At 46.1% G+C, this 26,140-nt stretch overlaps 2 protein-coding genes across 4 annotated transcripts in view; one reads left to right on the plus strand and one right to left on the minus strand.

Annotated features, from left to right (window-relative positions):
* LOC137431878 (P2X purinoceptor 3-like) overlaps positions 1–721 on the minus strand; it is a 163,946-nt gene extending 163,225 nt beyond the window's left edge. Inside the window, exon 1 of one of the 2 annotated variants that reach the window (XM_068123677.2) lies at positions 590–721. The gene's annotated coding sequence lies outside the window, so the exon portion shown is untranslated. Of the gene's footprint in view, positions 1–570 lie in introns of both variants that reach the window. The other variant, XM_068123678.2, reaches the window with a different exon arrangement.
* The window catches only part of LOC137431880 (P2X purinoceptor 5-like), a 137,458-nt gene continuing 111,896 nt past the window's right edge, over positions 579–26,140 (plus strand). For both annotated transcript variants that reach the window (XM_068123679.2, XM_068123680.2), the window contains exons 1-2: positions 579–745; positions 21,394–21,544. In XM_068123679.2, the coding sequence (XP_067979780.1) occupies positions 579–745; positions 21,394–21,544 (318 nt within the window). The remainder of the gene's footprint in view (positions 746–21,393; positions 21,545–26,140) is intronic.

Consider the following 26,140-nt stretch of genomic DNA (forward strand, 5'->3'; position numbering starts at 1 on the left):
CACATACATATATACATACACATACATATATACATACACATATATACATACACATACATATATACATACACATACATATATACATATATACATATACATACATATATACATACACATACATATATACATACACATACATATATACATACACATACATATATGCATATATATACATATATACATACACATACATATATACATACACATACATATATACATACACATACATATATGCATATATATACATATATTCATACACATACATATATGCATATACATACATATATACATACACATACATATATGCATATACATACACATACCTATGTGTGTATACATACTTACATGTATACATACATATATACACACAATGCATGCAGAAACAGAGTATAAACCCGATTTTCAATTTAAAGCGTAAAATGAGGGGATGTCGTGGAAGAGGATGTAAGGAAGAGTTGGAAGTTCAGATAGAAGACAATAGCGTGCTGGGGTTCTTCCACAGTGCACTGGGAGGGCTGGGCGGGGCTAATAAGAGCTGGAGTAAAGAAAGAGGGAAGAAACAGAGAGTACCGGAGAGTATGGCACTAACCACCACCGCGTTGACAACCAGGGCAAGATCTCTCGGAGGCTCTCTGTTCGGGGATTGCTTGGATTATGAGACGTCCAAGGCCGTGGTCATCAGGGACAAGGTGGTTGGACTTGTGTACCGCCTGCTCCAGCTTGCCATCATCTCCTATTTCTTGGGGTGAGACTGAGAGGGGGAGAGGTGCGGAGAGGACTTGGAGAGTAAAATGCGGGAGGGCTCAACACAGCAAGGGGAGGGGTTATAGGTGAACGATTATGCATGGAAAGAGGGAGGGATTGGAAGGGATGCGTACAAAAGTTAAACAAAAAGGAATACACAACTATAATGGGAGCAAATTAAATAAAGGGTAGGGGTGGAACATTGTTGTTGTGCAAAATAAAACTTGCAGCTTTTGAGGAAATTTGACAAAAAAAAATCAAATATAGCATCGAGATTCCAGAGGATGTTTTGATTATGGTCACAATATATAAACTAAGTAAAACGCCATATATTTCGAGTATAATTCACCTCCCTTCCCCATTCAATCCTCAATCAGAAATATACAACATGGTTTAGAATTATTTTAATATAAGTGTACAATGTAAAAATGGTTGTTGTCGTCTCCTATAGATGCGCAAAACACTATAAAACTACGAATGGAAGTTAGGTACCGGTACACATGTTATGGTACAAGTGATATTTTAAGGTAATACATACAGATCACTGCTTCCAAATATGCCTAGAGTAAGTATTTTAAAAGAAAAGTCAACAAAACAATCCAAAATGTGAAATATACCAATATTCCCACATCCCTTATTAATGCTGAACTGTATAAGTGCTCCGAGCTCCGAGTGTTCTGTTGCTCTAATGCTTCTGGTGATCCGACTGTTCTGGCGCTCCGACTCTTCTGGCACTCTGACTGTTCTGGCGCTCCGACTCGTCTGGCACTCTGGCTGTTCTGGCGCTCCGACTCTTCTGGCACTCTGACTGTTCTGGCGCTCCGACTCTTCTGGCACTCTGGCTGTTCTGGCGCTCCGACTCTTCTGGCATTCTGACTGTTCTGGCACTCTGACTGTTCTGGCACTCCGACTCTTCTGGCGCTCTGACTCTTCTAGCACTCCAACTGTTCTGGCGCTCCGACTCTTCTAGCACTCTGACTGTTCTGGCGCTCCGACTCTTCTAGCACTCCGACTGTTCTGGCGCTCCGACTCTTCTAGCGCTCCGACTGTTCTGGCGCTCCGACTCTTCTAGCGCTCCGACTGTTCTAGCACTCCGACAGTTCTGGCGCTCTGACTGTTCTGGCGCTCCGACTGTTCTGGCGCTCTGACTATTCTGGCACTCCGACTCTTCTGGCGCTCCAATTGTTCTGGTCCTCCGACTGTTCTGGTCCTCCGACTGTTCTGGTCCTCCAACTGTTCTGGTCCTCCAACTGTTCTGGTCCTCCAACTGTTCTGGCCCTCCAACTGTTCTAGCCCTCCGACTGTTCCGGCGCTCCTACTGTTCTGGTCCTCCTACTGTTCTGGCCCTCCGACTGTTCTGGTCATCTGATGGTTCTGGCGCCTCGACTGTTCTGGTTCTCTGACTGTTCTGACGCTCCTACTGTTCTGGTGCTCCGACTGTTCTGGCCCTCCGACTGTTCTGGTCTTCTGACTGTTCTGGTCCTCTGACTGTTCTGATGCTCCTACTGTTCTGGTCCTCTGACTGTTCTGGCCCTCCGACTGTTCTGGCCCTCTGACCGTTCTGGTCATCTGACTGTTCTGGTCCTCTGACTGTTCTGATGCTCCTACTGTTCTGGTCCTCCGACTGTTCTGGCCCTCCAACTGTTCTTGTGCTCCAACTGTTCTGGCGCTTCAACTTTTTTTTTTCTTTTTTTTTCTTTTTTTGTATACAAGATCGAGGCTCGTGAAAGAGCTAACATTAATCACACAAAAAGACAAACCGACACACAAAACACAAAAAACAAGGGGAGCGGTAGACAAGATGGGGAGAGAGGGGGAAGGACACAAAAGAGAGGGGGAAGGACACAAACACAACATTTGAGAGCAGGGACATCGGGAGGACTTGGGGGGAGGTGGGAGAGGATTAAAACATATGAACACTGCAAGGACTCTGGGGTGAATTACCGGGGGTAGAAAAGATCAAGGTTTTCGATGGGGGAAGATAAGAGATGGTGGTGAACAGCTGTTTTAAAGACCTGGAGGGAGGAGTGGGATTGAAGGGAGTGGGGGAGTTTGTTCCAGAGGCGGGAGAAAAGGGGAATGAAAGAGTGAAGGTGAGCAGAGAGCCTAGACTTTGGCAGTTTAACCAGAAGAGGGTTGCAGGCAGATCTTGTGCGACCTGAAGGAATATTGGGGGGACAGAGCACAGAGAGAGCTGGGGGAGCAAGGCCGGAGAGGAGTCTGTAGAAGACAGAAAGACCACCAACCTGCCTGCGGTGAGTGAGTGAAAGGCCCTCGGCGTTGACTACATCGCAGGAGATTCCAATGATTCTGAAAGCTTTGGCCTCAACAGCGTGAAGCCGAGCAAGGTGTGAGGCAGGAGCACCAGCCCAGAGGGGGGAACAGTATTCCATTGAGCTGCGGATGAAAGCCTTGTATGTGGTGAGGAGCTCAGGTGTGCCAAGGAAGGACTTCGCACGACGGAGGATGCCCAGTCGGCGACTGGCTTTGGAGGCCAGCTTGGAAATGTGGTTTTCCCAAGAAAGATCATGGCAGATAGTGAGACCCAAAAGCTTGAGCGACAGAACTTCTTGGAGAGGATTGTTGAGAAAGTAGATGGGAGGGTTGTCCAGTCGGTCCTTTCGGAGAGACATTGTAAGAGTGTGAGATTTGTCAGGATTGAAAGACATGTTCCACCTGTTTGACCAGTCTGTGATTTTGTCCATGTCTGCAGAGAGTGAGGAGGCTGCAGACTGCCGATCTGAGGGATGAGGAATGGAGCGACAGAGAGTAGAGTCGTCAGCAAAGAGATAGAGAGGATTTTCAAGAGAGTCAGAGAGATCATTGATGAAGACCAGAAAAAGCACAGGGCCCAGGACACTACCTTGGGGAACTCCAGCCTGAACAGGAAGAGGAGATGAGAGAAACCCATTCAGGGCCACACGTTGACTACGACCAGAGAGGAAGTCCGCCAGCCATGCGTGGAGATTTCCATGGATACCAAAGGAGGAGAGTTTGGAGAGCAGAGCAGGGTGCCAGACCGTATCGAAGGCACATGAAATGTCAAGGGAGACAGCTCTAATTTCCTGTTTGGCGTTGAGGACCTCCATCCATTGTTGAGAAAGCAGAAGCAGCATGTCCAGAGTAGAGTGACCAGGTCTGAAACCAAATTGATGATCAGAGATCAAGCCATTGGAGAAGAGGAAAGATTTCATATCTGAAGCAATGATGGATTCCATGACTTTGCTGATAATTGGGAGAAGGCTGATTGGTCTGTAGTTGCTGGGATCTGTTTTTGCACCTTTTTTGTGCAAAGCGGTGATGTTGGCTGATTTCCAAGCAGATGGCAGATGACCTTGAGCAAAAGAGAGGGTGAAGAGAACAGAAAGAGGGAGTGAAAGTGCAGAAGAACATGATTTTAGGACCCGTGGGCTGATGCCGTCAGGACCAGTTGCAGAATCAGAGTCGAGGGTTGCCAGAAACTTTTCCACCTTGTCAGGAGGAAAGGACACAGAGTCCAGGAGCAGCTGGGTACGACTGGGTACGGTGGGTACAGAGAGGGATGGGTTTGGGACACAAGATTTAGAGGCAAACACAGAGTTGAGGCATTCAGCTTTTTCACGTGCGGAGTCAGCCGTTAAGCCGTTTGAGGTGAGGGAGGGGATGGAGGGGGAACAAACACCAGAAACAGATTTGACCAGACGCCACCAGGATTTGGAAGAGGGAGACAGATAAGAGAGTTCGGTCTTGAGAATGGTGAGATATTGTTTCCTGGCTCTCCTGAGGGTGGACACACACTTGTTTCGGGCTTTGTGAAAGGAAATGAGATTTCCTTCCGTTGGATTTGCTTTCCAGGAGACGAAAGCAAGTTGTTTCAGGGCAACAGCCTCACCACAAGATTCCGTGTACCATGGACGGGAGGAAGGGTATGACAACTGAAGACGAGATGGTATAAATCTGTGCATGAGAGAGAGCAATTTACTTTGAAAGAATTCCCAGGATGAGTTGATGTCAGAGGCGGTAGAGATGGGAGACCAGTCCAGATGATTGATGGCTGCTTGAAGACCGTGCCAGTTGGCCTGAGTGAAATACCAGACTCGTCGACGCTGAGGAGGCTCTCTGGGAATGGTCAGAGAGATGTCCACTTTGACAAGCACATGATCAGATGAGCCGATTGGAGCAGAAGAAGAGCAGCAGACATTTTCAGGGAAGTTTGTCAAAACCAAATCCAGAAGAGAAGATGCTCCGTTGACTGAGATCCGGGTCGGGAAATTGACAGATTGTGTCAGTCCCAGTGAGTCGCAGAGAACTGTTCTGGTTCTCTGACTGTTCTGGCTCTCCGACTGTTCTGGTCCTCTGACTGTTCTGGTCCTCTGACTGTTCTGGCCCTCCGACTGTTATGGCCCTTTGACTGTTCTGGTCCTCCAACTGTTCTGGTCCTCCGGCTGTTCTGGTCCTCTGACTGTTCTGGTGCTCCTACTCCAACTGTTCTGGTCCTCCAACTGTTCTGGCCCTCCGACTGTTCTGGCCCTCTGACTGTTCTGGCCCTCCGACTGTTCTGATGCTCCTACTGTTCTGGTCCTCTGACTGTTCTGGCTCTCTGACTGTTCTGGTCATCTGACGGTTCTGGTGCTTCGACTGTTCTGGTTCTCTGACTGTTCTGACGCTCCTACTGTTCTGGTGCTCTGACTGTTCTGGCGCTCCGACTGTTCTGGTCATCTGACTGTTCTGGTCCTCGGACTGTTCTGATGCTCCTACTGTTCTGGTCCTCTGACTGTTCTGGCTCTCTGACTGTTCTGCTCCTCCATCTGTTCTGGTCCTCTGCCTCTTCTGGCGGTCTGACTGTTCTGCTCCTCCAATGTTCTGATGCTCCAACTCTCCGGGTGCTTCAACTGTGCTGGTCCTCCGACTGTTCTGGTATTCCGACTGTTCTGGTCCTCCAACTGTTCTGGTGCTCCGACTGTTCTGGTGTTCCAACTGTTCTGGTGCTCCGACTGTTCTGGTCCTCTGACTGTATTGGTCCTCTGACTCTTCTGGTGCTCCGACTGTTCTGGTCCTCCGACTGGATTGGTCCTTTGACTCTTTGGCGCTCTGACTGTTCTGGTCCTCCAACTGTTCTGGCGCTCCGACTGTTCTGGTGCTCCGACTGTAATTAGCTAAGTAATTAGCTAAGCTAAGCAACAAAAGCTACGTAATTGTTCTGGATTCCATCGATTTTATGTTCTTTGTTTGTGTCGATTGTTTCTCATACTGAATGCTCACACCTTTGTATTTTTTCGTGCTCATTCTATTTCTTTCGATCTTGCACCTCAGACTTGGATAGTTTTTGAGTCTACCTGTTGTTGTTTTTTTTTACCTCCCCACCTATAGGTGGACAGGGGTTACGTTTTCACTCCTATCTGCACCTGTTTGTCTTTGAACAGGTTATCTCAAAACGTTGTGGACGGATTCAGACAAAAGTTGGTGGACAGGTTGGGTGTGTGTGACAAGGAAGAATCAATTCGATTTCGGTGAAGATCCGAATTCGGATCCGGATATAAGAATTTTTCAATTTTTAAGTGAACCTTCACCATTGAGTGAAAGGGCCAAAAACGATATATAGCACGATATTTCAAAGAAATATGAACGGATTATGACAAATCTAGGTGGTTGAGTTGGTGTGGTGACAAGAACAAGCCGATTTTAGATTTTGGTTCATGTCCGAATCCAGATGAGGCCTATCAGTGGGATACAAAACCTGAACTGTTTATTGCTTAATCCCTTCGTTGCTCCCAGCTAGGTCTGTCATTCTTGACGAGCAAGTTTTAAATATTTGTCTGTTGTTTTTGTCGTAAAATGTTTGTATAACAGATTTGACATTGCTATTGGTTCACGAGTTATCAAACAGAGTGACCACTATATTCGTCATGGGTGTGTGTCTATCTGTCTGTCTGTCTGTCCGCAGCATAACTACCCGATGATATCATCCGATCTTGATGAAACCTGGGTGGGAGGTTGATATCATGATCTAGTTGTGTCCTGCCTTTTTTTTTTCATTTCATTTTTCACCGAATTTTCGGTATTGTGTAGCTATCTAACCTCATAACTGATTATACATTATTTTCTATCTCATTTCAAGGTCAGTAACCTTCGTTTTGACATTTCCGGGCCTGGCCTGTCCGGGCCTGTTTCGGTTATAGTCCGTCCTTTGTCATTGAATACCGCTCGCTCGTGAACCATCGTCGTCTCCTGACTTGTTGATAATTTTGTTAATGTTAATCCAAGACATGTCCATAATGTCAAATTTATTCTTCACTGCTCGAGAACAAATGCTTTATATCATACCCTTTATATGAAAATCCCTTGTCTGTGGGATACTCTATCCACCAATGTTGTAGATAGTTCTATCTTCAGTCGAAGCTCCAATAAGAACGTCACATTTTATTTGTCTATCTCATTTTCTGTTCACCTCGTGTTCACAACATATCATACTCTATGTTACAACATATCATACATATCATCATGTTCACAACATATCATACTCTATCAATCAATAATTGATTGATTAATTGCATAAATGAAATTAATAATAATCGTAAAAGAATTAATTTATAAATCAATTGGTTAATAGAACACCTAAACCACCATTGCTTCATCCAAATCTGTAACTTTTTGAAAACGAATTAAGTGTGTCATTAAATGAAAATTTAAAATAATTAATCGATTAATTGATTAATCAATCAATTAATTGATTAATCTAAAATAAATAAGTACTTAATAAATCCATATTAATTAAGTAATTAATTCATTGATTAATCAAAAAATAAAAATACCGTTTTTGATTGATTGATTAATTGCATAATTAAAATCAATAAACAATGATCATGAAATATTTTCTTAATCAATGGGCTAATAGCATTCCTAAACTACCAGTGCTTCATTTGAAGCTATAACTTTTTGAAAATTAATGAAATGTCATTAATCAAAAATAATAATAATAATTGATTAACCAATAAATAATGAATCGATTAATTGATTAATAAATAAATCAAAAATATCCTTTACAGCCACATCACTTGGTCACTTTCATGTCCAAATATCAGCTTCCTAGCTCAAAAGGTGCCTGAGATATTGCCCAGATGAGAAAGAAAATAAATAAATGATTGATAATGAAAATAAATAAATAATAATCATGAAATAATTAAATAATTAATCAATTGGCTAATAAAATACCTAAACCACCACCATTTCATCTGAATCTGTCACCTTTAAAAAAATAATTAATTAAATCATTAATGGAATAATTAAATAATTAATCGATTAATTGATTATTCAATAAATCAAAAATACCCTTTACAGCCAAATCACTTGGTCACTGTTATGCCTAAATATCAGCTACCTCGCTTAAAAGGTGCCTAAGATATCACCAGGACAAACAAACAAACAAACAAGAAAACAAACAAACAAGAAAACAAGAAAACAACCGGAGTGAAAACTGAGTACTCCCTTTCAGTGCACGTCATTGCCGCTCCTCCTTCGGTGCCCGGCAATGACGTTATGCAGCACCTGGAGATGGCATAGGAAAGGAGCGGTGTACAACAAGGAATAGATGATCACAAGAAATGATCATCTGAAACCATCCCTATATCTTTCTTTCAATAATGTATGTAGCTCAAAAAGACAAAGTTATATCGAACACATACACACACTCAAAGGTGGATACTTCGAGACCTAGGAGGGCTCTGTTCCACCTTCTGCAACCCGCATATGGAGATAGCAACCAACGACACATACGTACACACACACACACACACACACACACACACACACACACACACACACACACACACACACACACACACACACACATTGGCAGAACAACTCTAATTTGTAAAACAGTACTCCAACGACATTAAAATGGAATTTGGCATGGATAATTGTGCCAAGTTCACATTCATCCAAGGTAGACCACAAAAAACGGACATAAAAATTGACACAAATACAACAATACAGGAGCTAGACAACGAAGCATCATACAAATACCTTGGGGTAGAAGAGGGCCACAAAATATATCACAAACAAATGTACCTGCCGAGACAAGAAGGAGGTAGCGGCCTGATGGAACTCAATCAAGTGCATAGAAGGACAACTGTAGGATTGGCCGAATATGTAAAAGGACAACAAACCAGAGAAGATATCCCTAACCCACCTAGTAAAAAATTTCCAAAGACAGGTGCGAATGGAAGATGTCACCCAAGAAACCGAAACGACGAGTCCAGCTCCAACAATTGCAAAAAAGAAGAAAGAAAATATAAAACGAAATATTAACAGATATACACCGACAACTGGGAAAAGGATAAAATAGCAGGAACGCATAAAAAAAAAGAGTTGGACAGATTGGGAGTCGACAAAGAAGGCTCTTTGGAATGGCTAAGAAGAGGTCAGCTCAACTGGGATGGAGAACGAATCATTATAGATGCCCAAGATCAAGCAAATAGATCAAGAGGATTTTTCAGAGTCAGATCGAGCATTGATGAAGATCAGGAATAGGACTGGGCCCAGAACACTGCCTTGGGGCACTCCAGCCTTGCAAGTGAGAGGAGAGGATTCCGTTGAGTGCCACATGTTGGCTGTGAGAGTAGAGGAAGTCAGAAAGCCATGCGTGGAGTTGTACTTGGATGCCATAGGCAGATAGTTTTGGGAGTAAGGTGGTGTGCATGTGATATATCAAGAGAGATGGCCCTGACCTCATGTATGACATTGAGGGCCTCCATCCATTGTTGGGTGAGTAGAAGCAGCATATCAAAGGTGGAGTGACCAGGTCTGAAACCAAACTGTTGATCAGAGATGAGGTTGTTGGAGAAAAGGAAGGATTCATATCAACTACAATGATGGATTTCCTGACCGTGTTGATGATTGGAACAGAGCTGATATGTCTGCAATTAAGGGAGTCCATTTTTGCGCCTTTTATGCAATGTAGTGATGTTGGTGGATTTCCAAGCCGATGGAAGATGATCTTGGGTCAATGACAGGGTATGAAATGGGCAGAAAGATGATGTCCAAGAGCAGCAGAGCAGGTAGAACACCTAAGCTGACGTGGTCCGGTCCAGTTGCAGAGTCAGAGTAGAAAGAACCTTCACCACCTTCTCAAGTGCAAAATACAGAGTCCAGGAGCAGTTGGTATGACAGGGAGGGGTGAGTACAAAGAGAGAGGGGTTAGGCACACAATCCTTTGAAGCAAACACAGAATTGAGGCATTCAGCCCTCTCATGAGCCGAATCGGTTGTGGTGCCATTTGAAGTGAGAGAAGCGATGGAAGGGGAGCATATACCGTGCACTGACTTAACAAGGCACCAATTTGTCATCACCAAATCCAGAAGGTGAGGATTTGCCATTGGGGAAATCCGAGTGGGAAATTTCACTAATTGAGTCAGTCCCATGGAGTCAAAGAAGTCCTTTTCAGAAGTGTCATTGCTGGTGAGAGAGGTACCAACACCCACAAATTAGCGTGGCGACAAATTAAATTGCCACATATAAGGAAGAGAGAGTTGAGATGGGTGGTTAAAAGTTGGTCCATGATGTCTGAGAGAGATGTAGATGGAGTCGTCACCGTTGAGAGGACAGTACAACATAGAGATAAGCATGAGGTGGGAGAGGAGAGGAAGTTGCAGCCATAGGTATTTCTTGGGTTTGGGAGGTGTAAGAGCAGTAGACGGAGAGTGAGCGTTTGAGTTATTGATGTATAGGACAACTCCGCCACCAGAATGGGGCTCAGGTCGATCAAACTGGAGGAGACAATATCCAGGGAGAGACACTAAGGTGTCAGAGACATCCTGTGGGAGGAAGTTGTCGTGAAAATCAAGCTCAGACACGACTTGACCTCTGGGTAGGTTTAATATCATTTAGATCTGCAGTACATCCTGTAAGAATACATGCATGCAACAGGCATTAAATCAGAGCATTTCATGAGCAGCAATGGTTGATGCAATATAACAATGGGTAGCGCAGCGCATTGTCAGTGCAGCATTTGGGGCATACATACCATTCAAACTACTGGACTATGTCACAGTGAATGCCGCTGGAGTGTCCGCGCGCCCCGGTTGTCCCGGGTCTTATAGACGCCCCTTCCGTAACGAGCACCCCTGGGTTCACCTTGGTATAATTTCACTACATTCTCCCCGCCGTTAGAACTATACTGCCGCTCGGCAGGTTGCAAGCAAGCATCAGCAATAAACGAATGGGTCACGTCAATCCACGTCAGTCGGTCCACCCGTAGCGGTCGGGGCGGCGAACCTCCCTGCCAGTTCGTGTTCGGAATCTACCGGGCACGGCGTCCCCTAGCCCGGAGTCCCCCGCGTCGGAATAGCCGCTGGAGGTTGGAGTCGGAGGGGGCACCCCTGCGCCTTCGGGCACGGGAGCGGGGGACGACGGGAGTAACAGTGGTAGTTCCATAGGGGAAGCTTCGATAGAGTCCATAGACTCGTAGACGGGTTCGTCGATATCCCTGTCGTTGTCCCCACATGGGGCGAGATGGCGTACGGAGACCGTAGACTCGCGGCCATCCGCCGTTAACACGCGAGCATGCTCGGGATTAGCCTGGAGGACCTGCACCTTGTCAACAAGGGGGTCGTACTTGCTAGCGCGAACCGCTCGTTTGAGATAGGCGGGCCGCGGTTCAGCGAGCCAGCTGGGTAAAGATTGGATACTGCCGGAGCTTCTAGGGTGGTGGAACAGTCGTTCGTGAGGAGTCTGGTTGGTGGCAGTACATAGGAGAGCCCGGATCGAGTTTAGAGCGGCAGGTAGTGACCACGCCCATTTATCGAGGCCTCGGCCGAGGGTCCGAAGGCTTAGCATGACGGCCCGCCATATAATCCCATTAAAGCGTTCGATCTGTCCATTCGCTTGAGGCCGGTACGGGGTGGTGTAGCTCGAAGCGACATTATGCTGGAGCAAGTAGCCCCTCACCTCCTGGGACAGGAACACCGCACCCCGATCGGTATGCACGTAGGCCGGATACCTGAACATAGAAAACAAATTCTGCAGGCACCGAATAACCGTGGCAGCCGACATATCCTCGCACGTGTAAGCAAAGGGGAATCGGGAATACTCATCGATGATAGTGAGCAGATAGCGAGAGTTGCTCGACATTGGCAGCGGCCCTTTGAAGTCCATCGCCAAGCGCTCCCACGGTCTAGTAGCCCTAACGAGTGTCCCCAGAGGGGGGTTATAAAAACGCGGTTTGAGTTCCGCACAGATCGCGCAATCACGGCAGATGCGGCGGATGTCCTCCATCGAGTACGGCAGATTGCCCGCGCGCACAAAATGCGCGAAGCGCGTTACCCCGGGATGACACATAGTGCTGTGCAAAGTGCGCAGCCCCTCCAAAGTTACAACCCCCGCGCAAGTGGCCGGCCTCGATAAGGCATCAGCGACCAGGTTATCCTTCCCCGGGCGGTATTTGATGGTGTAGCAGAAGTCGGCGAGTTCGATACGCCAACGGGTGATTTTCTCATTCTTAATGCGCTGAGCATGTAAGGTGTCGTACATAAACGCAACATTCTGTTGGTCCGTGATGATTTGGAAACTCCGCCCAAGCAGATACGGCCGCCATCGCCGAATTGATTCGACGATCGCGTACGCTTCCTTTTCGACAGACGAATGCCTCCGCTCGGCGGAGGTGAGAGTCCGTGAGAAGAAAGCCACAGGGCGGCCTCCTTGGGAGAGAGTCGCCGCTATCGCATGATCCGAGGCATCACTCTCCAAAACGAAAGAGGCACTCTCGTCAATCGTCGCGACAGCGGCGCCAGCAATGTCGATTTTAAGGCCCTCGAAGGCCGCCAGGGCGGCCGGGCCCATGGGGAAAGTGTCGCAGGCCACGAGGGGGCGGAGCTTCGCGGAGAAATTTTGCACCCACTTTGAGTAGTGGGCGAACAGCCCTAGAGCGCGTTTCAGCGAAGCCCGATCGCTAGGCGGAGCCATATCGAGCAAAGGGCGCAGACGCTCCTTATCCGGAGAGACAGAGCCATGGGTCACGGTGTACCCCAAAAGGTCTACCGTGCGTAGAGAGTATTGACACTTCGCCGCATTCATGGTTAAGCGATATTTCCGCGCGACCTCGAGGAAGCGTTTCAGATTAGCGTCGTGATGCTCCTGGTCATACCCACAAACCGTAAGATTGTCCAGATAGACAAAGACATCGGTCAAATTCTCCTTCGCAACGAGGTCATCCATAGCTCTCTGAAAACAAGCGACGCCGTTCGTTACCCCAAAGGGAAGTCTCGTGAACTGGTACAACCGCTGACCCGATTCAAAGGCTGTAAAGACGCGATCAGCCCTAGAGATGGGGACTTGATGATACGCACTACGCAGATCGAGAGTGCTATAAACGGAATACAGGGCCACCTGGCGTACCAGGGCGTCCATCCCCGGTAAGGGGTAGGCATCCAGCTGTGTAAAACGATTAATCGTCTGCGAATAGTCGATTACCATACACCGGCGGTGGGCCTCACTCCGCACCACTAAGACTTGGGCCCGCCACGGTGACCTACTGTGTTCTATGATACCGTCCTTTAAGAGCAGGGCCGTTTCTTCCGCAATGAATTGCGCGTCCGCGCGAGAGTAACGCCGCGATTTGACGGCTACAGGGGTACAATCAGTAGTCAGGTTGGGGAACAGTGAGAGTGGCTCCATGTCCATTTGAGCGAGGGCGCACACAGCGAGCGTGTCCGGCCCTCCGAAGTCTATTTCCAAACGTCCATGCCGCTTAAGGAAATCAAGTCCTAACAGAACGTCAGCGCATAAGGCCGGTAATACCATGAGATACACGTCCGGGAACGTGCGTCCCTTTATCACAAGTTTCAATCGACACGCCCCTTTTGTGCTCAACCGAAGTCCCTGAGAGGCCATGAAGATCCGGCGGGTTGTCCCGAGAACCGGCCACCCATGTTGATGCACGAGTCGCTGATCGATAAAACTATCCGTGGACCCCGTGTCAATCAAAGCTTGCGCAAAAACGCCCGCGACCGTGAGCGGAACGAAGGCCTGCGCTAGGCCGGCAGACCCGGCAGGTATAGTTCCGGCCGGGCGAGAAGATCGCGCCTCGCGGGTGGATCCCACGCCGGCTGCAATCCTTCGGGCAGCGTCGGCAGGTTGGGCCTCAGCAGGAGCATTGAAGTCAGTTGGCTCATCAGCAGTTTCATTTGCCAGAGTGGGTGTGGGTTGGTCGTAAGAGCAGCCGCCAGATGGCGCTCGAGCCACGTGAGAAAGGTCTCTGCCGTCTGCAGAGTCATATGCCAAAGTGGGAGCATGTAATTCGTAAAAGCTGCCGTCAGATGGGGCTCAAGTCACGTGAGAAAGATTTCTGCCGTCTGCAGAGTCATATGCCAAAGTGGGAGCATGTAATTCGTAAGAGCCGCCGCCAGATGGCGCTCGCGTCACGTGAGAAAGATTTCTGCCGTCTGCAGATTCACATGCCAAAGCGGGTGCATGTAATTCGTAAAAGCTGCCGTCAGATGGGGCTCGAGTCACGTGAGAAAGATTTCTGCCGTCTGCAGATTCACATGCCAAAGTGAGTGCATGTAATTTGCAAAAGCTGCCGTCAGATGGGGCTCGTGTCACGTGCTGCGTTTGCCGCACTTCAAGAGGAGTTTCCAAAGCAGGAGCATGTCGCTTGTTTGAAGTAGGCGTTCGAACGCCAGTCAAGGTCGGATGCGCTGTGACCGGTCGCGTTTGCGCCATTTGTTTCGGCGGCCCGATGTATCTCACCAAGGTCGGGCGGGTAGCCAGAGGCCCGCGAGGAGGAGAGCGGCTCTTCAAAGCCGAGCGAGGCGCCCCGTCCGGCGCTCGATCCGTTGGCTCCGCGATGAGCCCATTCAAGGTCGCTCGGGAATGCGTGCCCCGAGCGGCCTTTCTGCAGACCTTTGCAAAATGGCCCTTGGTGGAGCACAGGTGACATGTCGCCTCTCGGGCCGGGCATTCAGAGCGAGGATGCTGCCGATTTCCACAAAAATAACATTTTGCATACCGGGCAGGCCATGGCCGGGCAGCGGCGGCAGCAGTGAGGCCGGAAGCGGAGTCCGCTTCAGGAGCTCCCAGAGACTCGGCCGTAGTGGTGGTCGGGTCCTCCCTCCGTATCCTCGGCGGTAGCCCTCTCAGGTCGCGCGAGTTGCGAGGTCCCCGCCACGACTCGTGGGTGATCATATGCGGTCAATTGTTCTCGGGCATCTGTGTATACGCGTGCCAGCCGTAGTGCTTCTGTAAATGTCAGCTCCGCGACCTCCAAGAGACGGAGCCGCAAGACTCCAGAACTAATTCCGGAGATGAATGAATCTCGGAGCAAATCGTCCTGCACTTGCTCGTGGGTCCGGACGTCCTGCACGCAGTCTGCCAATAGGTAGCGCAACTCCTGCGCGAAGCGATCGATCGATTCAGCCGGTTGCTGTCGCCGCTGAGAGAGTTGATGCCGGCCGTGCACAGCGCTCCGTGTCTTTACGTAGAGGCGCTTCAGCTCGGCTAGGGCCGTAGCGTACGTCCCAAATCGAGAAATGTTCTTGAAAACAGTGTGATGGACCTTGGACTGTAACACGGACAGCTTTATCGCAGTGGTGGGCTCTGTCTCGTGAGCCGCAAAGTAATTCTCCAGCATGTTGAGCCAATGAGCAAACTCCGATGCAGATCCCTCAGCTTGAGGGTCGGCTCCGAGGATCGGTACCACGATCATCTTGTGGTCAGCCATTCCGGCGATCTAAATGATATTAAATGTCGTGAAAATCAAGCTCAGACACGACTTGACCTCTGGGTAGGTTTAATATCATTTAGATCTGCAGTACATCCTGTAAGAATACATGCATGCAACAGGCATTAAATCAGAGCATTTCATGAGCAGCAATGGTTGATGCAATATAACAATGGGTAGCGCAGCGCATTGTCAGTGCAGCATTTGGGGCGTACATACCATTCAAACTACTGGACTATGTCACAGTGAGTGCCGCTGGAGTGTCCGCGCGCCCCGGTTGTCCCGGGTCTTATAGACGCCCCTTCCGTAAGGAGCACCCCTGGGTTCACCTTGGTATAATTTCACTACAGAAGTATTCTGTTAAGCAGATGATATCCAATTTATTGGCTGTGGCCTAGACTTAGAGATCTGTCAGGTTGACACAGGGGCCACTGATGCTTGAGGTCCACACGTTTAAGGACAAGGGAGGAGCTCCTGATATAGGATGTAGGGAAGTGCAAAGGAGCAAGGAGAGGGTGTGGGGTGGGGGGAAGCCGGGAGGGAGTGGGGAGGTGGCAAAGCTGAGAGTGGGAGGGGCAGGAGCAAAGCTTGGAGGGGCAGGAGAAGGAGTGGGAGGAGGAAGCGGAGAAGGGTCAGGACAATGGGGAAGCATATGGGCGTGGGGTGGTCCTGACATGGAGGAGTTTGACACCATAAATAGACATGAAGGCTAAATTATAACATATTGTCATGTGCACACAGCCTCTGCAAAATAGACACCTCACAATTCCCAGACTGGATAACCTGTGGCTGACGTCATGGGTGTGGTGGTGGTGAGAATGTTCTGGTTGAAGGCATGGAGGAAAATTTATCTGTGAGTGAAAGGGGAGACTGGATGAACTTAGCGTTTAGGAGTGAGGAGGTTTTGGGAAATACGTCTTGTCAAAGAGAAAAGGAAGAGATTTTAATGAAGAAGAAGAAGAATGAATGGGCCTTGTTCCTGATGGAGTAAAAAACAGAATAAGGCATTCATTTTAAAATATCGGTTTTTTTGTTATTTTGTAATGTTGTGAAGAGGTTTTAAGGAAGAGAAATGTTTTATTCAGTGAAGATTCCGTTTGGGAATATTGAGAAGAAGGGATAGGGAAATGAGGAACTGAGCACTGACATTGATTTGGAATTTTTTTTTTCTGATGTTGTTGTTGGTTGTTGGGTTGTTTTTTCCAAGTGAAGGAGAGATGTGTTGTTTGTATTTCTGAGGGAGTAGGGGAAATGGATTGAGCTGTGGGGTCAGAAATAACAATACCTGGGATAAAAGGAGCAAAAACGAGGGAAGAAATGGAGAGGAAGCACACTTGTCTATCACCAGTAGGCCCAACTTAACTTGGGAGACAAATTAACCGATTTAACACAGCAGAATATGCGTTGGGACAGAAAAATTGATGAAAAGCACAAATAGCAAACTCGGAATAAAAATATAACGGTAAAACACATCGTATCTCGATTGGTTCATTTCAGAAACCACGTGTCTGCTTTCCTGCAATCTCTGTTGCTCCTGATTCTCAATATTTTACATTCCAGATTCCCACAATAATTATAACGTCTCCTTTAGGCACCTGTTGTGGGAGAAGTGTTCCAGTACAAGGTATTAGATCAATAAAATAACAGATTAACAAGAAATTAAACCTGAATTTAGGATAAGGTGTAATACTTGTTAAAAATAAATAAATCAAAAATGGGGGCAATACCTCTGGTGCTCACCTGGTAGAATAAACAGTATACTGCACCGACTAAAGGTATTTTAAACCAATTGCAATGGTTGCAAGAAGAGAGGGCAGCATGTAGAATCATACTAACATAATCATAAGACTTTAAATAAACAAACAAAATACCTATTTTGGGGGGCAACCCCCCCACATAATCCTCAGGCCCAAATTTCTCTAATGCTTTGAACAAACTTTGTTTCAACACAGGTGATTAAGGTTCTGGTCAAGTTTCATCAGAATTGCGTGAGTGGTTTCTGAGAAGAAATCAAATACCTATTCTGGGGGGCACCCCCCACCTCCCCACCCCCCATATACCGCCTTAGACCCCAATTTTTGTAATGCCGTGAACAAACTTTGGTACACCATGGGTGGTAAAGGTTATGGTAAAGTTTCCTGTAGTTTCTGAGAAGAAATCAAATACCTATTCTGGGGGGCACCCCCCTCCTCCCCACCCCCCCCCCCCCCACCCCCCATATACCACCTTAGACCCCAATTTTTGTAATGCCGTGAACAAACTTTGGTACACCATGGGTGGTAAAGGTTATGGTAAAGTTTCCTGTAGTTTCTGAGAAGAAATCAAATACCTATTCTGGGGGGCACCCCCCACCTCCCCACCCCCCCCCCCCCCACCCCCACCCCCCATATACCGCCTTAGACCCCAATTTTTGTAATGCCGTGAACAAACTTTGGTACACCATGGGTGGTAAAGGTTATGGTAAAGTTTCCTGTAGTTTCTGAGAAGAAAGCAAATATCTATCATTTTCACAAAGTCGAGTTTCCAACCTGATTTTACACAGGTACAGGGCGTCTCAAAATACATGGAACCCACGTCACTGCTAATAATTCTGCCAATATTAATGTTCTTGTTCTTTTTTTTTCAGATTTGAAGACAGGAGACCATAACAACTAATAATTATATCAATCAAAATGCCTTGGACAAAGGAGGAAAAAATATTTTGCGTCACTACTTATTTGGAGACGAAATCATTCAAAACGGTGCAAGCAAAATTTCGCAGGAAGTTCAACTTCAACAACTATCCCCAGAAAAACCAAATTTATCGTTGGGCACACAAATTTCAAGCCACTGGATCAGTAAACAACCTCAGCAAGAAGGCAGAAACACCCAGTTCTGGCAGGAAGCTGACTGCAACATCTCCTGACAATGTGAATGCGGTGAGACGTTCTGTCGGAAGGAGCCCGAAAAAGTCCATCCGAAGACGTAGCCAAGAGCTGGGTCTTTCACGTGCGTCAGTGCAAAGAATCTTGATCAAGGATCTTCAGCTGCACCCATACAAGATCCAGATCAAGCATGAACTCACACCAGCTGACATGGCAAAACGTGTTGTGATGTGCCGGTGGTTCGAGAACAAGATCGAAGAGGATCCTGACTTTCTTGATGACGTTTGGTTCAGCGACGAAGCACACTTCTTGCTCTGTGGGCATGTCAATAGCAAGAACGATGTGTTCTGGGGCACACAAGCCCCAGACGAGGTGCTTCAGAGGCCCTTGCACTCTGTGAGATGCACGGCCTGGGTGGCCATCTCAAAACATGGCATAATCGGCCCGTTTTGGTTTGAAGACGCAGACGAGGAGGCAGTCACTGTCACAAAGGAGCGTTACATTGTGGTGCTCAACAAGTTCTGGAGGGGACTTGGGAGACGTCGTGGCGTGAATCGAGATGTGCAATGCTTCCAACAAGATGGGGCAACAACCCCACATACAGCCAACATCACGATGGAGTGGCTGGACCACCGATTCCCTGATCGGCTGATGAGCAGGCGCCGCGAACCCGAGTGGTCTCCGCATTCACCCGATCTGAACCCCCCAGATTTTTTATCTCTGGGGGTTCTCGAAGGACCACGTGTATGAGAATCGTCCTCAATCCATTTCTGAACTGAAAGTGGCCATCACCCAGAAGATTCGTGCCATCAGGAAGGAAGAGTGTGTCAGGGTGATTGACAACTTCGCTCGTCGGCTTCAAGTGTGTCTAAGGCGCGAGGGCGGTCATTTGGAACATGTGCTCTAATACATGTATCCTTTGAGCTAGAGACCTCAAATCTTCAGTTTTTTAATTGTTATCATATCAGCTTCCAGGAAATGTAATCTTTTTTGGAGTTTATTGTCTGAGTAATACATTATTATCATGTTAATGGGTTCCATCTATTTTGAGACACCCTGTATTTGGAAATAAGACATCATCAGTTTATTTAAACTTCAAAACAATTACTAAATGATTACAAAAATGGAGATGTAACACATGAATTTCATCATACACTCAAATATGTAAAAATAAGTCAAAACACATGACTGAGAGATGTTGAAGAGCAACATATTTAATAAATAATAAATGGGCATGGGGAACAGGAAGCGTGAACGACGTTTAAAAAATTCCAGAAAACCCAAACGTCGCATTAAAACTGAACGGTAGTAAACATTCCCAGGCCCATGTTGGACACCTGAGGCCCCCCATGGCACCTTGCATGTACGAATTATTATTATTTTATTTTTTTAATTATGGAGAACTCAGTGTTTATTAAATAATTATGTTTGCTTTTCCCGAAACGTAAGTGTTCGTCGAATGTGAGTAAACTAGGGAATGTGTTCGAGGTGAGGATCGTGTGTGGTACATGTTGTACTTATTGTATTATCACGTGGTACCATGTGGCTTAATGAGGGCTCAACTTCCCCTGGTTAGTAAGTGCAATGTGTCACGTGTCACAGTTACCTACCCTGGAATGTTCATGGTTCGGGTAATCAAATTTAACATTTCATCGATGGAGCAGAAATATCATTTTACTTTTGCCTTGCGCTGGCGAAGCGAAAAGCAGGGTTGGGTATTCGGTTGCGTCCGTGTGGTGTACGTGCGTCCGTGTGGTGTACGTGCGTCCGTGTGGTGTACGTGCGTCCGTGTGGTGTACGTGCGTCCGTATGGTGTACGTGCGTGTCTGCATTTTAAAACTTCATTTTCTCAGCAACCGTTGGTCCGATTGACACGAAATTTTACCATAGGAGGGCCTCCTCCTGTAGAATGTTTTTATGCATAATTATGACGTCATAGGTCACGTGGTATGGACGCCACCTTGGAAAAACGTTACACCTCTATGTCTCCCAAACCGCTCAAGGGGAAAAAAATTGAAACATGGTGTGTTGTCAAATACTCCCCATGGGGAATAAGATATGTTGATGATGATGTCATCGGTACCTTAATTATGACGTCATTATTCAACAGGTTCAACGCTTGATTCGATCAGTATGAATTTTTTTCTCTGCTATTCATGGTCCGATTGATAGGAAATTTTCAGCATAGGAGCGCCTGCTCCTGTAGAATATTTTAATGATAATTATGACGTCATACGTCACATGGTACAGGCACCATCTTGGGAAAAAAACGAAAAACGTTGCACCTCTATATCTCCAAAACCGCTCCATGGACAAAATTGAAACATGGCTCATTGTAAAGAACTCCATATGGGGAATAGGTGTTGTTAACGATGACGTCATTGGTGCCTTAATTATGATGTCATAATTCGACAGGGACAACGCTTAGTCTGATCTGTTTGAAATGTATTGAGCATGATCAACGCAACAAAATGTATGATCAAAATATAAATTTATGAGGTCATCGCTGACGTGGTCTGGCAGCCATATTGGATCAAAGAAAAAACCGCTTCAAAAACAGAAGAGTTGGCTCGCACCAAGTTGTTTATATTAGCTTTGCCATTGTGCAGTAATGTATTTTAAACGATAATATTCTGTTTGCTGTGAAATTACAATATTCAGAAACTTTAGCTGTTTGGTTTTTACCATCTGTAATAGGTTAGGATGGATTATGTCCTCGTGACTAAAGTGTGGCATTGTAAGGTACAATGGAATTACAATTGGTAAATATTAAGTGAATGTATTTGGCCTCAACCACCTAATTGCAAGTTATTAATTAAGAACATTTGCAAACAATTGGTCTGAAGGCCGATGACGTTTGAGGTTCTAGACTTAATGAGATTTTCACCAAAGACAGGATTACTGTATAAGAAAGGTTTGCCTTGAGTCAGAGCTAATTGAAAAATGTGAGCATGAGGATAATGGAGTGGTGGAGGTAAAAGGTGTGCAGGTCGAGTAAGAATGAAAAAAAAGAAGATTTAAAAAAGGAAATGTCCGATTGCGAGAAACACAAGTATCTGATTGTGGCATTGGTGCCTGGCCATGTGCTGGCAGTTGGGTATTCCTCACCCAGAAGGCGTACCAGTCCTTTGAGAAGGTCACTGAGAGCTCGGTGATCAGCAAGGTGAAGGGTGTGGAAGCAGCGGCGAGCAAGAGCGGCCAGATGAGGGTGTGGGATGTAGCAGAATACGTAACACCTCCGCAGGTATGTCACACAAACTCATTGCTTTGAACACTACTGAGATGCATCCCATGAATTATTGGGTTCATTATAGTCAGTATATCCACTACATTCAGAAGGTATTGACACCCCTTGACATTTTTCACATTTTGTTGTGTTACAGTCTGAATATAAAATGGATTAAATTGAGATTTTTTATCATTGATCTACACAAAATAGCCCATGATGTTAAAGTGGAATTTTTTTATACATTTTAATCAAATTATTAAAAATAAAACAACCACCTTTAGATGGCCATTTTTTCCATTTTTCCCCGCAAAGCGGGGGTTGGCCTTTTTCGGGGACCGTGGTTGTTGTTGTTTTTTGGTCCCCTTTTTGAAGCAATGTTTTACGGCCGGATGCCCTTCCTGACGCCAACCCTTTTTGCCGCCTTTAACGACAAACAGGGAATTACCAGTGAACTGGTACTCAATTAGCCGACCTCGGAAGGATGAACAGGCTGAGTCAACCCCCCTGGCGTTAATTCAGCGATCGACCGGGATTCGAACCCAGGGTCCTCGGATCCTAAGCCGGCACCCTAGCCGCTAGCCCAACACCAGGGTTTTAATTCTTGATCTACAGTTCCTTGGCAAATTATTAAAAATGAAAAGCCGAAATGTATTTAGTCAATAAGTATTCAGCCCCTTTGCTATGACATTCCAAATTGAGTTTAGGTGCATCCAATTTCCTTTTATCATCCTTGAAATGTCTCCACAACTTGATTGGAGTCTACCTGTGACCGCTTCAATTGATTGGACATGATATAGAAACAAACACACCTTTCTGAGTCCAAGGAACTGTGCGTATAACTCTGAGATAGATTTGTGAGGAGGCATACGTATATTTTTGGAAGGTTATAAAACAATTTCTAGAGTGTTGATAGTTCCCGAGATCACAGTGAGCTCAATCATTCGGAAATGGAAAGAATATGGAACTCCCCAGACTCTTCCTAGAGTTGGCTGTCTGACCAAACTGAGCAACCTGGCAAGAAGGACCTTGGTCAAGGAGGTGCCCAAGAACGCAATGACCTCTCTGGCAGAGATACAGAGTTCCTTGTCTGAGATGGAAGAACCTGCTGGAAGGACAACAATCTCTGCAGCACTTCTGAGCCAAGTAACTATCGCCCCATCAGCCTGGTTCCTGTAATAAGTAAGGTGATGGAAAGATTTAAGGTATTTAATTGCCTCATCAATGAACAACTTCACAACCATCTGGAAGACAATGAACCTCTCACTGATTGCCAGTATGGCTTTCACTATTGTCACTCGACTGGTGATCTGCTATCCTTAATTACGGATCATATCAACAGGGCATTGGTGCTCAAGGGTTAAGCTCGATTAGTTGTTTTGGATATCTCAAAAGCCTTTGATAAAGTTTGGCACAACGGTTTGCTCCACAAGCTTCAGTCGCATGGTGTATCTAGAGTGATGCATTCAATCATTTCGGCTTTCCTTACAAGTCGCAAGATGAAGGTGAGGTGGTATTTGATGGTCAATCTTTTCCTACTTGCTCCATCAATTCTGGTGTCCCGCAGGGCTCTGTCCATGATCCCACTCTGTTCCTTGTTTATCAATGATCTTCTGATAATGTTCTGTCTCAGCTAGCCATGTATGCTGATGACTCCTCACGTTACTGTACATCTCAACGCCACTCATAATGAGGTTGGTGTAACTGACTGGCTGGTAACCTTCAATGAAAACTAAATTGTTGTCCTCGTCTCACTCTAGAAACAAGTCTTTCCCTTCTTTGCACATGGCGTCTTCATCCTTAACAGAATCATCTTAGCTTCGGATTATTGGTCTGGACATGTCTTCTAACCTCTGTTGGGATAAGTACATTTCTGGTATTGCTAAGAGTGTTTCCAAGCGAGTTGGTTGTCTTTATGGAGCGCAGAGGTATTTACCTCCTGAGGCTGGTTTGTACCTGTATAAGGAAACTATATGTCCCCTCATGGAGTACCTTTGCCACATTTGGGCTGAAGCACCAGCCTGCCATTTATGTTTACCTGATAGGCTCCAGAAACGCATAGTCAACCTGGTTGGTGAGAAGATCGGTACAACTCTTCAACTGCTCTCTCAGCGTAGGTCACTTGCCTCTCTTGGTTTGTTCTAAAGATATTTTCATGGTAAATGTTCTGTTGGACTTTCTAACTTGGTTCCTCCCATACGAGTGTTTGGACGTAAGACTCGGTTTGCCATCTCTGCACACCCAGCAGACTCGGTTTGCCATGTTCGCACACCCAGCAGACTCGGTTTGCCATGTTCGCACACCCAGCAGACTCGGTTTGCCATGTTCGCACACCCAGCAGTCTCGGTTTGCCATCTCCGCACACCCAGCAGACTCGGTTTGCCATCTCTGCACACCCAGCAGACTCGGTTTGCCATGTTCGCACACCCAGCAGACTCGGTTTGCCATCTCCGCACACCCAGCAGACTCGGTTTGCCATCTCCGCACACCCAGCAGACTCGGTTTGCCATCTCTGCACACCCAACAGACTCGGTTTGCCATCTCCGCACACCCAGCAGACTCGGTTTGCCATCTCCACACACCCAGCAGACTCGGTTTGCCATGTCCGCACACCCATACCCTATAGCTGATCCAAAAGTACAGAACGAAAGGTTTGCAGGTCGTTTTATCCCTCGTGCTGTCTCAGTCTGGAATTCACTACCTGTAACATGCTTCCCATTATCCTACAATGTACTCAGCTTCAAGAGGAATGTGAAATCCTACTTCCTACATCTTTGAGGTTTAATCACATTTTACCTGACTTCTGCTCCTTATTGTGTCTTGGATGTTTTCTTGTTATTTTTTCTTTATTTTTTATTTTGTTTTGCTTTAGCCTTGTATTTTTCTAGTCTTCCCTTCACCCCTTACCTAGAGTGGCTTTATGCTTCGTTTGGTGTGATGTCCACAAAAACATCACAAATCTAGGCTTTATGAGACAGTGGCCAGATAGAAGCAACTCCTGAGAAAAAGGCACATGATAGCACCCTGAAGTTTGCAAAAAGACACGTGAAGGACTCTGAGAGGATGAGGAAATTGTCTAGGTTGCCCACACCGTCCCTTTGGGCATGCTTGTCTGTATCTCGATTAACTGTAATCTAATCTTTGTTGTTCATTCTAAGGCATTTAAAATAATTACATCACTCACACAGATTTACACAGAAATGAAATAACGTTATTAATTTTGCAACAATGATATATATATATACACTACCGGTCAAAAGTTTTAGAACACCTCAATTTTTTCACTTTTTATTGAAATTTACGCAGTTTAATGTCCAGTGAATAACCTGAAATGGTACAAAGGTAGGCATTAAACTGCTCGCGGTTAAAAAAAAAAAGAAGAGTTTAGGTTAGCCAAAACGGGAAAATAATGTAAATTGCACAGTTATATTGTAAAAAAAAAAAAAAAAGACCTTCTTCAGGGAACAAGTAATGGGTTAACAACTTACAGCCGTTCTGTAGCAATGTAAGTAAATTAAGCCTTGAAAGTTGATGCAAACAATTCCTACAGGTGTCCCAACCTCTGCTGATTACTTGATTACAAACCCCCTGTCTGTATAAAAGCAGTATTGGAACAGACTGTTATTACACCCTCTGAAGCATTATTTGGACAATATTGCACTGCAGGAAGTAGTATATTGGAAACTGGAGGAAACTCTGACAGGAAGAGGTCTGGCAGACCCAAAGGCACAACAGAATCAGAAGACAAGTTTCTGAGAGTCAACAGCTTGCGTGATCGGCGGCTCACAGGACAACAGCTTCAAGCACAGCTCAACACTGGTCAAAGTAAGCAAGTTTCAGTTTCAACTGTGAAGAGTGGACTTTGAGCTGCAGGTTTGACAGGTCGAGTGGCAGTAAGAAAGCAATTGCTAAGATGGAAAAATAAGAAAAAGAGGCTTGCCTGGGCCATGAAGCACCGCCAGTGGACTACTGAAGATTGGAAGAAGGTCTTATGGACCGATGAATCAAAATTTGAAATCTTTGGTTCATCACGCAGGGTTTTTGTACGCCGTCGAGGAGGCGAAAGGATGGTTCCTCAGTGTGTGACACCAACTGTGAAAGAAGGAGGAGGAAGCGTGATGGTCTGGGGCTCTTTTGCTGAATCCAGAGACGGCGACTTGCACAGAGTGACTGGCACCCTGAACCAAAAGGGCTACCACAGCATTTTGCAGCGCCATGCAATACCCTCTGGTATATGCCTAGTTGGTCAAGGGTCATCTTACAGCAAGATAATTACCCTAAACACACCTCCAGGCTATGTCAAAACTACCTTCGAGGAAAAGAAGAAGACGGTAGGCTTCAAATCATGGAATGGCCAGCACAGTCTCCAGACTTAAACCCCATCAAGCTGGTTTGAAATGAACTGGACAGAAGGATGAAAGCAAAGCAACCTGCAAGTGCAACACATTTGTGGGAACTTCTGCAACAGTGTTGGGAAGAACTTCCCGAACAACATTTGATTTCCATTGTAGAAAGAATGCTACAAGTGTGTTCGGCGGTTATATCTGCAAAAGGTGGCTACTTTGCGGAGTCAAAAATTTTAAATTAAATTTTGTTAAACAAAATGATTATGAT

Source organism: Myxine glutinosa, chromosome 7 (assembly GCF_964187855.1).
Source record: "Myxine glutinosa chromosome 7, kmMyxGlut1.1, whole genome shotgun sequence".
Lineage (NCBI taxonomy): Eukaryota > Metazoa > Chordata > Myxini > Myxiniformes > Myxinidae > Myxine > Myxine glutinosa.